Here is a 12,698-nt window from a genome sequence, read left to right on the forward strand (position 1 = left end):
TATGAATAAACTTTCTGCTTAAATTTTTGATATTTAAAGACCATTAAACCTAGGCTATCTAATTACCATTATTAAATTATTATAACCACTGCTTTGATACTTAAAATATAATTACTACTGATTAATTTTCTACTGTATTTTATTTTTAAAAGATCTGGCTGTAATTATAAAACAACAAATTAATCTCAATTTACAACTTCTCTTTTTTTTAAGAAGTAAACTTTAATAACTTATAAAAACCAGAAGTAAACTCAAATATAGAACTGAAAACGTATCATGTTAATTTAGCCACAACCTGAGACTTAATATAGAAGTGTATTAAATATGTACTATTAAAAGAAAGATCTAAAAGAGTACTATATAAAATTAGTTGCAAAATTTTCAATCTGCTGCTTGAAAATTGGCTTTTTTCCCCTCTAGAATTTATTTGCCCCATTCATCACTGTTCTGTGTTAGATGTGTGGCTATGAAATTGAGAAAATGGAGGCTTTTCTGGTAGCAAAAGGGTTAAGTTCTTTTTGCTTTACCAGTTTCAAATTACAATGAGAAGCCTCTTCTTTCCCAGCAGGGTTGTGCTTACATTACTCTTTAGATCTCCCTTGAAGAGGGCTGGTATATTTGTGCCTGCTGGAGGTGGAATTAACAGTAAGAAGGAGAAAGGGATTGAATGGACTTACAGGAAGGTTTTCAAGTAAATACAGGGAAACACATTTACTTGAATAGTACAACCTTGAGTTGTATTTTACACTAAGACGACACAAAAGATGTTAAAGTTATCACCAAGCTGCCGGACAAATATATATTCCAACACCAAGGTGCAGATCAGCATAGATCTGTGATTCAGAAATCAGGATTTGTCTTGGAAAGAGCTTCAGGGTTGAGAAGAACTCAAGAGCAAGTGAAGATAACTCTGGGAACTACAGCTTATCAGAAGATCAACTTTCATTAATTCAAATACCAAAGGCTTGATTATCATAAATTCATATAGGAATGCCTAGGTCATCTGATCAGATAATTTTAAGCGTCTTCTGCTACGTCAATGCAGCAAAAACTCTTAACAACTGTGGATAACTGGAAATTTGAGTTCCAGCTTTCTTAGAAATCACTACTCTTGACATATTCTAAAATATTTGAAATAGGACAGGAAAATCAGTGAGGATGTTGTGTTCAGAAATGTCACTGTCATGAAGAATAGGTAAATTTGTTTTTTCTGCTACTGGGAAATTGTACCTCCTAGAAACTTAGATTTTTTTTTAAGAGGACAAGAAGGACTAAAAACATCAACTTTGCTTTTGGACAAAAATGCATCTGACTGTATTTTTCTTTAGGGGTATTGTGGGTTTTCTTTGGAGCTGCTGGGTTCTACTAGGTTATGCAAAAGGAGGTTTGGGAGACAATCATGTTCACTCCAGTTTTATTTATAGAAGACTACGGAACCATGAAAGACGGGAAATACAGAGGGAAATTCTCTCTATCTTGGGTTTGCCTCACAGACCCAGGCCATTTTCACCTGGAAAACAAGCTTCTTCTGCACCTCTCTTTATGCTGGACCTATACAATGCTATGGCCAGCGAAGAAAATCCGGAAGAGTCGGAATACTCAGGGAGGGCATCCCTGGCAGGAGAGACCAGAGGAGCAAGAAAGGGGTACCCAGCCTCTCCTAATGGGTATCCTCGTCGCATACAGTTATCTCGAACAACTCCCCTGACCACCCAGAGCCCTCCTCTAGCCAGCCTACATGATACCAACTTTCTGAATGATGCTGACATGGTCATGAGCTTTGTCAACTTAGGTATGTTGTTCATTTCTTTGTTAATCTGTGTTATTACAAGGGGAAGTTTTTCTAATGGTAAAGTAGCTGCCTGGTAGGTGGTCATGTTTATACAAAGTCATTTTCTATAACTCTCCTCTCCAGCTCCTGTTTCCTTTCTTTCACTGATGCAATGTAAGATTTTGCCTTAGGCAACAAAGCCATATATATTTTTTATTTTTAATATAAAATGCTAAAATTAAGCATTTATAGTCGGAGTAGACTTGGGTCTTTTCAGATCTTGTTAAAATATTAACCTTGTTTAATGTATAAATGTATGAGTGAACAGGCAATAGTCTTAAAAAAGAAAGAATTTATGAGGATAGCTATGCTCTGGACAAAAATAATAATCAAATAATTTTTAAAAGCATTTACAGATGGAAAAGCAAAAGCGACATTCTGAATTATTTTTTCATTAGTCATTTAGGAAACATAAGTATATATTTCTGTGCTACTTAAAAGCTCTCATTCATAGGAGGTGACTACTGCAAAAAAATTGAAATGGAATTAACTAAGATCAAATCATTGTAAAAGATAACTATCGGATAGCTTCATGGAGAGATGATGAAATTCTCTGAAAAATACTTTAGAAGCAAAGCTTCAATCTGAAATTTCTTAACTGAAATGATTAAGATATATACATATCATACCTCTGTGATTTTCTTCAGAAGCACAGGAAATGTAAATCATGCCATGATGGTCCTTACCTATACAAAATTTCTTTTCATTTGAGATAAAACTTAATTGAAATTATTTAATTAGTAACATTATTATAGCATATTTTTAAAAATTATCTTTTACTCCATGTTAGTACTTCTCTGGTGGCTTTTTAAAGATTGGCAACCTCAAAGAGTAAATTAATGTCTTATAATTTGTCTTGCATTAATATTAAAGAGTTTCCAATTTAAAATTTTACAAGTGTTATAATTTTATTTAAGTATTTTAATAGACGATGCAGGTGAAAATTTACTATCTTCAGACATTCAAAATAATAATAATGTAGAATATATTTATTTTTGAAGACAAAATTTTTCAACAGATTTAATCAACTTGAAATGATGGAGAACATTTTAATGAAAGAACTTTAAGGACTTTGCTTTAAAAATGAAATCTGCTTTGACTTAAAATTGACATTTGATTATACACTTAATTAAATACTTCCTCGTATATCTCAAAATTATCCTTTGAAAAGTCAGATAGCAGCAACTCCTAATAACACATGATGCTTTTATAATGTATGTTATTTAATTTGCTCTGTTCATTTGCTCTCAGCAGTCCTAGCATGAAGGGTAAGGTGTATAATAAATCATATGTTTCATGTTACTAGAGACAAAGTTCTCATTATTAACTTTTAGTAAGTCATCACTGGTTGCCCTAATTAGGTGTCCTGGACACCTTTTCTTGAACATATAATTAACAGGTTTCAGTGGGAACTTTCAATCCATTAAAATATAGCTTAATTCTATATCAGGTTGATTGTTTTTCCTTCTATAAGTAGCATGCAAATGTGGCTTATGATGATGTTTTTTACTTTGTAATGATTTCTAAAGCATATTAAATTATTTAAATAAATTTTAATATTTCAAGAGAAAAATTTCAACCTAATATGATTTATGTATTTGCAAAATAAATCATTGAAAAAAATTAGTTCAGGTCGTATAAAACCTGACACAGAAGAATGTGTTTTATTATACACTTTAAAAAACAATAGTTCAGTCATGAATCTGTTCAAATAATATATTTTATTATATTTGAATATTTTGATCATTCAGAAATAAAGTAGATTTATTTTTTAGAAAGAAATTAAGTATGATATTTAAACCTGTATGCCATTACTTTCTATAAATGAACATAGACTAAGAAAACCAAAAAGAAAAATAAACAATTTTATTCAGTGACTTCTAGAACCAATTTTATCATTTAAGAATGATTATATTTTTAAAATTAATAAAGTTTTTGTCATATTGCTTGACTTAAAATGACAAGCTAGTTCATTAACCATAGCATGAAATATAATTATTCATTTTACTCTAGAGAAACAATGGGATATCAACTTCAGAAAGTTTTTATTTATTTATTTTTATCACGCTTGAACTGCTGAGTAATGATTTATCCTCAATAATAAACCATGTTGGTGTGTTAAATTTAATATCCCAACCTAAATGTTCTGTTTCACATTACATTACTGATAAATTGATTCTGATGCTGAGTTTTTCCAGTAGTCTCTAAGGAATAGGAACCACAATTTTATTTTATTATCCTCAGACAATGCCTTCTAATATATCCAAAACTTGCAACCTATCATTACTTAGTAAAAGTTTTTCTGTATTTTTTCCATGATAAAATAGGTCAAAGCATACTTAGAAAAGGCCACACTGTAATATCATCAACTGTGCTAAGAATTTGAGTGTCCTAATGTAACACTCATTAGCAAATATTGTCTGCAACATTTTCATGTTCTTAGAAAACTCAGGAGAATTGTCTTTTATTTACTTTTTTTAATGTCTTAAAAGATATGTACATGATGGGAACTTAGGGAAAATGATCAAATTAGCATTAGGTCAGGAATTTGTATTGAGGAAGTCACCTGGATATTTAAATATGTGGAATCTGTTGACATTTCCCATAAATTTTATATAATTTATCATAATAAGATAAATTATATAAAAGGGATTGAGTGATACCCTTTTTGTTAATGCTTGCATGTGTCATTTCAAGTCAAATAATTGATTTTCTATAATACTTGTCATTCAGAAAGTTATTTTTTTCCAGTGTAAGCTTTCCTCAATAACAATCAAGCTTAATTTAACAAAATCAAGCCTATTTAACAAAATATCTACTTTTCAAATTTCACATGAGGACAGTTTTTTTGTCCATAAATGAAAAACAGTTTAGGATTTACTAAGTGAAAAAGGAAAATATAAATAAATTATGTTAAGGTAAATAGAATCTACTAACTATGAAACTAAACATATTATTTTGACCTTTAAATAATTTTAGTGACTTATTTTAAAGAAACAAATATTAATTATTAATTATGTGAACATAAACTTTCAACTCTAATTTACTCATCATTGTTAGGCCAACTTTTGTCATTTCCACAGAATCTAGCTTTTACAGGTTGAATTCTCTAATTTGTCCTGGAGACTATTGACTCTCAGTGGGATTTTGTCTTAGTTAATGCTACAGTATTTTTTTAGAAACAAAAATGTATTTCTAAAAGATTTGTTCTTTTTTAACCATCTCTTTTTTAAAAATGTTGAGTTATAGATCAAATACCTATGCAAATAAAATGAATAACTAGGTAATTTGCTTGAAATATTTAAGCATAACTTCTGTTTATATAAACATAAACATGTAGTGTATTTCTAAGATCTTTTAGTTAGAAACTAATATTTAATTACTTGTTGAACATATAATTAAAGTAACAAAATGTTTTAGAGGAATTACAAAAAAACAGTAAGTACAGGAAATTTTTGTTTATATTATACTTAGTCTACATGTAATTTTCTGATAAAGAAAAGGAGTTTGGGATTTGTTAATGGTCTTGACTTACTGAAATACTTCTTAGATTATATTTAAAGAATATATGTTAATTTTTGAAATGGAAAATATATAAATATAATGTTTACATTTATTCATTTTATAACAATATATTTAGCATGCTAAGATATGAAATAGAAAACACTGCTTTCAAAACCTTAAATTAAACCCTTACTCCCTCAAATCATTAAACTCTCCTGATACTAGAAGAAAAAAAAAGCTTATGTATTTGGTTGAAAGATTCAAAAGACATCATTGATATTTATTGTTGTTTTTGGCTGATTCAAGTGCCTAGTGGAGAGGACTTTATATACAGATCTACCTAAAGATGCCTATCTATGTAATCTCTCCAACAGAGTTATTAACACTTGTGTAACATAAACACACCCATAAACACATGCAAAATTTTTTTTTTGAGGGAAGAAAAATAGGATGGGAGGAAAGATAATCTAAATTCACTAAAGTACATATTCATGTATTATGTCTGGAATCACAAATGCTATTATGGGGCAAAAATATCATTCTTTAAAACTCTTAACTTTTTAACTGAATTTATTGGGGTAACATTGGCTAGGAGGTAAAACTCTCAACTTCTGAAGGGAGAAGTTATCATGCATGGAGAGCTTTTTCTCTCTTCTTCCACAGCCCTTTGCATTGGTACAAGGGACCAAAGGGGGCCTTGTTTTCCTCTAAAGCTATTTTGTTGTTCAGTGGTGGGCATGGCTGCAGAGATACTTACCATTGTCATTTAACTAAAAGTGTTTTTGAAAGCTTTAATTGTCACTCACAAATAGCAAGTTTTAAAAGTTCAATAAGAAGAGCTGGAAATAGGAAAGTATGATAACACCCTCTAGGAAGGCTTGGGACAGCCTCACCCACCGCCTCCAATTTCTATCCTTTCATTCTTCCATTTTCTAGAGTACTCACCTCCCTCTCTCCTCTCCCTTTACCCCTCTCCCCCTCGCTTTGGCCTTTCCTCTTTATTCACTATTATTTTTTAAAAAGATTTTATTTATTTATTTTTAGGGGGAAAGGGGGGAGGAGAGAGGGAGAGAAACATCAATGTGTGGTTGCCTTTCGTGCATCCCCTGCTGCGAACTGGCCTGCAGGGAACCGGCCTGCAACCCAGGCATGTGCCCTGACTGGGAATCGAACTGCGAGGCCTTTCCTCTTTAGTTCTGGGGTATCTCTAGCCCCAGGCTCTCTCAGCACCCTTCTTTTTACAGCTCTCACCCTTCCAGGGATCTGCCTTTGGTCTTCATTTCTTCATAGCTGGAGGCTTAGATTAGCTGAAAATCAATTAGTTACAGTGTGATCATTTAGGTACAGTGTCCTCTTTTCTCTTTAGCTGGGAAGGAAAAGGTTATGAAGTGCCAATTACAGCCTTCGCCCATGGGGAGAAAAGCTCCCCAGGGCACCAGAGCTGCTGTGGCTGTTGCCATCCCTAGTAATTGTTACCTTCACTGTCCCATTCTTCTTGGCCTCCTCACCTCTCCCCAGGGACCCCACTGCCAGAGCTTAATAGTTTTTGCCTTTACTATTTTATAACATAAACTAAAATGCAAAGCTGAATTTTAAGGGAAAGTTAAAAAGGAAAAAATAAAACAAACAAAAATTACAAAACAAAAACTCTAATCAAACATCTGATTCTCTTTTAGTTTATAAAACACTTTTGCTTATATTATTTTATTTAATATTTATATCACTTCTGTGAAGACATTTTCATTTCTTAAGTTGCAAGGAGATGATGAGAGTGGATAAAGAGATCAAGAGTAACCAGTATGGCACAATGAGAATGAGACAGAGAAATAAATAGAATAGCTTTAAGAGTCCTGGATGGAAAGAAAATGAACAGAATGAGTCATTAGAGGCTGTCTTTGGGTGTGCAGGTGGAGGGCGTGTTGGGAAATCCTCAGTGCACCTCACACTGACACAGCAGCTAATTCAACATCCCAGCAACATCAGCTCCAGGGGGAAACCCTTTCATCCTTCCACACTGAAATACTGAAGTGGGGAGGAGGGTGGGGGGCTCTCAGTGTCTGTGTACAAGGAGCATACAGACAGGCTACTCACATGTACAGTCATAAATAATGTAGTAGCTCAGCTTGAAAAAACCACAGGTTAGAGGAAGAGGCTTTCCTGACGCACAGACAAGGCCTGAGATCAGAGGAGCCACTGGCAGGGTCGGCCTGAAACAATGAATCCCTTGTTCTAAGCAATGTTTATGACTGCTTCTTTGCACCTTAAGTTCATATTTTATTGGCTCAGCTGTGGGGTTTCCCCATTTGCTCATCCCTTAAAATAATAGCCCTGGCCAAGATATTCTTTAGAACACACCAGTCAGCCCTGACAACTGGCTCATTTATTTGGTGGGAAAAGAGATCCGTTGTGATTTGGATGTCAGATTGGGCTGTTTAAGATTCAGTTATGGATCTTAATGCTATGACAGTAAGATAAAAATAATAGTGAGTGTATTCACCTGCCTTTTTAGAGATGTTTATATGTCTTGTCTAAATGGTTGCGGTAAATCATAATCTACAAAAGTAGAAACACAATAAATTAAAGTGTAGAGTGTTTAAAATGAGAAAAAAATCATTTGTAGATGGTAAGAAGGATTGGTAGTTGGTTTGGGGAGAAAAGAAAACAACAAATCTTCACTACTAAAAAAAATGCATATTCTCTTCTTTGAAAGCAGTGAATTACATAAATATTACATCAAACTTAGAAACCAAGACCTTATATAATGTTCAATAGTTTGGTATAAAAATTAAACTGGGGTATACATTGTTTTATGACATCTAAGACAATGAAATCTCATCTTTATCAGGATGTGGCCTCTCATTTTTCTTTTCCCAAACAGTGGAGTGTTTGTGCTTGCATTAGAAGACACAACTGGGTATTTTTAAAAGGAAAAAAAAATTAATTAGATTATCTCTTAGATATTGTGCTTGTTTACCTTCTGCCTGGAAGCAAATAACTTCTTTTTTATTCTTGTTGTCCAACAGCTTTCCTAGAGTTGTTAGGAATACGGAAAAAATGGTTTTAAAATGTTATGATGAATAAATATAAATATCATTTAAACTTAGTTAAGGCTATGAGATGTGTCAAAATCAAAGGATTTGTCAACATTTATGAATAACTTCAGCTATTTGAATGTTGTCATGACATGAGATATTCAATATTACTTGTTTTGCACAGCTTCTGTGTCCTTATTGTAACTGTGATCAGCCTTTCTGTAGAGGAGATACAGAATATTTCAGGATCTGAAGTCCATACGACTCAAGTAGATTTCAGGTTTAATTTATAATCAAATCCAATGGCTTTCCTCTCTGTGCTTCCATCACAAAGTAGAGTAGCACAGAAGAAGCCAGAACGTCTGAATTGGAATCCCATACGCTCTAATTTCTAGCAGTGTGACCTCTGAGAAGTTGCCTCAATTTTTTTCCGTGCCTCTGGTTTCTTATCTAGAAAGTGCCGATAATAATAGTACTTTCTGCATTGAGTGTTGAAAGGATTAAATGAGTTAATGTGCACACAATTTTAAGAACAGTATTTGGAACAGAGTGAGACCTCAATAAAGGGCTGTTATTGTTAGTAGAGCTGCATTTGTGTGGAACATCTGTACCATATTTGCAGGAGTAGCTACATAATTTGTGAAGTCCAATGCAAAATGAAAATGTGGGGCCCCTTGCTCAAGAAGTATTAAGAATTCCATCCAAAGTGACGGCAGCAGAGTAGTAGGCTGAACACGGGGACTTCAGAGTGCAGAGCTCTGTGTAACTGCACAGGCCGCATGCCAGGGAAGCCAGCCTGGCATGTTTGATGACATATTGTTAGGGCAGGAACAATACGTCAATAATACGTCAGCCTGGCCTATTCATCCTTTTTAGTCCCCAGTGGTGTATCAGGGTCCCAGAAGGAAAGAGACACCATGAGTAAAATGAATCAGTTGTGGAAGTTTTAACTAATACAATTTTTTAAATGTTGTATGCAGGGTTTTTGTTTTGTTTTGGTGTGTTTTTTTTCCTTTGACAAAACAGGATAATGCAGCACCTGGAACAGAAGGGAAACCTTCCTTCACCACTCCTGGGCAGGAAGCTCAGAGGAGAGCTTTTCCTGGAAGCCAGCTTGATAGGAACGTGACCTTTCTGAGAGAGATGCCATTTAGCCAGCCCCTGGTATGCAGCTGGGAGGGAGACTGAGGAAGACATTCCCAGACCACAGTTCTGGGCCATGTTTCCACTGGACGAGTGGCTCTTGAGACACAAACTGAAGACATTTGGCACAAATACATAAATGAATATTGGCTGTGTTGTCACAAGAGCTCTAGAATCACTTCAGTTTCAGTGCAATTTCAGTTACTCATATGTTAACTTTCGTTCTGGTTCATTTATAAAATTCCAGAGATAATCATAAGTTAATGTGAGGGTTTATTCATGAGTTGGTGAAAGAAAGTTGCAAAAATGCACATGGCATGTGAAAAAAAAAACATGTTAAATTGTATTGTATATGGATCAGTAATTTCATGGGATATGTTAAAACTATTTTAGAGCACAGTGAATTTTAAAACAAAAACCCAGGGAGAAGTAGCACTCTCAGATTACAATAAAAACAGTAGATTGCGATTGCCAATCAAAAAACTCAGTACGGAAAGTACTACAGCGTATGCAGATATGTAGAGCTAATACAAAGAGAAGTATATATTTTTTAACTCATTAGATCTGTTCATTCTCAATCCTATGTCATTCTTCCTGAAATGACCTACGACTGTCTGTTAAAGGTTTTGGAATTCTGAGTGGAATTACGTGATATTCTCTCAAGTTAATGTTGCAGGCAGAAATAACGTTACAATGAAGTAAATTGAGATTATGATCTGTGTTCTTGCTACCTTTCCTCTGGCAGAGTTCTTGTGACGTACAGAGGCAGAATTTGATGGAGGGGCAAATATGTCTGCTATTTAGTTCTCATAAATAACCAACCACTACGCCTCGAGGCCAGATCCTTAGCCAGGCCTTTTAATCACAGACAGCATTGAATAGAACAGGCCCTTTCCAGTACAGCCCATGTTCCCTTTCAAAGCCACTAAGGATGGTAATTTAAAACTGGTTTTACTTCTATAATTATCAAAAGCAGAAGAAAAGATAATTCGACTTGGAAACTGTCTAAGCTCTTCTGCAAATAACCTTGATACAGGCACCAAAACCTTACTTAGTGGGGAAGAAGTGAAGGTCATTGACTAAATAACCTTATGGTTAAATTTTTTGTATTAAATAGTTTAATTTTTATTTTCAAGTTACAATTGACATACAAAATTATATTAGTTTCAGGTGTACAACATATTGATAAGACATTTATATAACTTATGAAGTACAGGCAATTACTCCAATAAATCTAGTACCCACCTGACATCATACATAATTATTACAGTATTATTGAGTATATTCCTTATGCTGTACTTTACCACCCCATGACAATTTTGTAACTACCAATTTGTACTTCTAATCCCTTTACCTTTTTCCTCCATCCTTACCCTCTTTGCATCTGGCAGCTGGCAAAAAGTTCTCTGTATCTGTGAGTCTGTTTCTGTTCTATTGGTTTGTTTTAGACTCCACATATGTGTGAAATCATCTGGCATCTGTCTTTCTCCATCATACTTATTTCACATAGCATAATACCCTTTAGGTCCATCCGTGTTCTTGCAAATGGCAATATTTTCTTTTTTATGGCTGACTTATATTCCATTGTATATATGCACTGCTTCTTCATCCATTTGTCTGTTGACGGACACTTAGTTGTTTCCATATCTTGCCTAAATAGTGATGCAGTAAACATGGATGTATGTCTTCATGTTTCGTGTTTCGTGTTACTTCAGATAAATACCCAGAAGTGGTGTTGCTGGCCCTTTTTTGTCTCTTGTGACGTACAGCCTTTGTTTTAAAGTCTATTTTGTCTAGTGTAAGTATTGCTACCTCAGCTTTTTTCATTTGTTTCTGTTTTCATGAAATATCTCTTTCCAGTCTCTGTGTGTCTTTGATCTGAAGTGAGTCTCTTGTAGGCAGCATGGGTATGGGTCTTGTTCTCTTATCTCTTCAACTGCCCTATATTCTTTGATGATAGCATTTAAATAATTTACATTTAAGGTAACTATTGATAGTATGTAGCTATTGTCATTTTATTATTTATAGTTTTGATTTTATTTTTCTTCTTCTTAAAGAAGTTCCCTTGACATTTCTGGTAATACTGGTTTGGTGGTGATTAAGTCTTTAGCTTTTTCTTGTCTGGGAAGCTCTTTATCTGTCCTTTGATCCTAAATGATAGCCTTGTCTTATGGAGTAAGCTTGTGTGTAGGTCCTTGCTTTTTATCACTTTGAATGCTTTGTGCCCATCCCTTCTGGCCTCAAAGTTTCTGTTGAGAAGTCAGTTGACATTTGAGGGAGCTCCCTTGTGGGTAAGTAACTACTTTTCTCTTGCTGGTTTTAAGATTCTCTCTTTGTGTTTAATTTTTGGAAATTTAATTATGGTGTGTCTTGGCGTGGATCCCTTCGGATTTATCTTGTTTGAAATCTGTGCTTTCTAGACTTGTATGTATATTTCTTTCACCATTTCTTTCTTTTCAGTTTGGAAAATTTTCGGTCATTTTTTTCCAAATAGGTTCTTAGTCCCTTGCTCTCTCTCTTCTCCTTCTGGTACTCTCATTAACTGAATATTTATTTGCTTACTATTTCCCTAAAGGCCCCTTAAACTATCCTTATTTTTAAAAATTATTTTGCTGTTCTGATTGGGTGTTTTCTACTTTCCAATCTTCCAAATTGCTGATATGATCCTCTGCTTTATCTTCTGTACTATTGATTCCCTATAATATATTCTTTATTATAGTTACTGTATTCTTCATTTCTGAATTTTTATGATTTTTGTGTTTTGTTTTGTTTTTTTTAATGCTGTTGAAGTTCTTGCTAAGTTCCTTGAGCACCCTTATGACTATTTTTTTGAACTCTGTGTCTGGTAGTTTGCTTGCCTCCATTTCACTTAGTTCTTTTTCTGAAGTTTCTCCTGTTCTTTCATTTGGGAACTATTTCTTTGTTTTCTCATTTTGGCTGCTTCCCTGTGTTTCTTTCTGTGTATTTGGTGGGGAAGCTCTATCTCCCAGTCTTGGTAGAGTGGACTGATGTAGGAGGTGTCCTGTAAGGCCCAGTGGCATAGCTTCCCATCACTTGAGTTGGGTGTTGAGGTGCATGCTTCATGTGGGTTGTGGCCACACTCCAATTGTAGTAGGGCCTTGATTGCTCTTGGCATATCACTGGGAGGGATTGACAACCTGCTCCCCAGGCCAATAGGCTGGGAGAAT

The 12,698-nt window shown here is 34.3% G+C and overlaps 1 protein-coding gene across 1 annotated transcript in view; it reads left to right on the forward strand.

Moving 5' to 3' along the window:
- Positions 1–608: 608 nt before the first annotated feature.
- Positions 609–12,698, forward strand: part of BMP5 (bone morphogenetic protein 5) — a 120,582-nt gene continuing 108,492 nt past the window's right edge. Inside the window, exon 1 of the mRNA XM_037152083.2 lies at positions 609–1,792. Within this exon, the coding sequence (XP_037007978.1) occupies positions 1,303–1,792 (490 nt within the window). The 5' untranslated portion in view covers positions 609–1,302. The remainder of the gene's footprint in view (positions 1,793–12,698) is intronic.

Source organism: Artibeus jamaicensis, unplaced genomic scaffold (assembly GCF_021234435.1).
Source record: "Artibeus jamaicensis isolate MK-2021 breed Jamaican fruit bat unplaced genomic scaffold, CSHL_Jam_final contig_484, whole genome shotgun sequence".
Taxonomy (NCBI): Eukaryota; Metazoa; Chordata; class Mammalia; order Chiroptera; family Phyllostomidae; genus Artibeus; species Artibeus jamaicensis.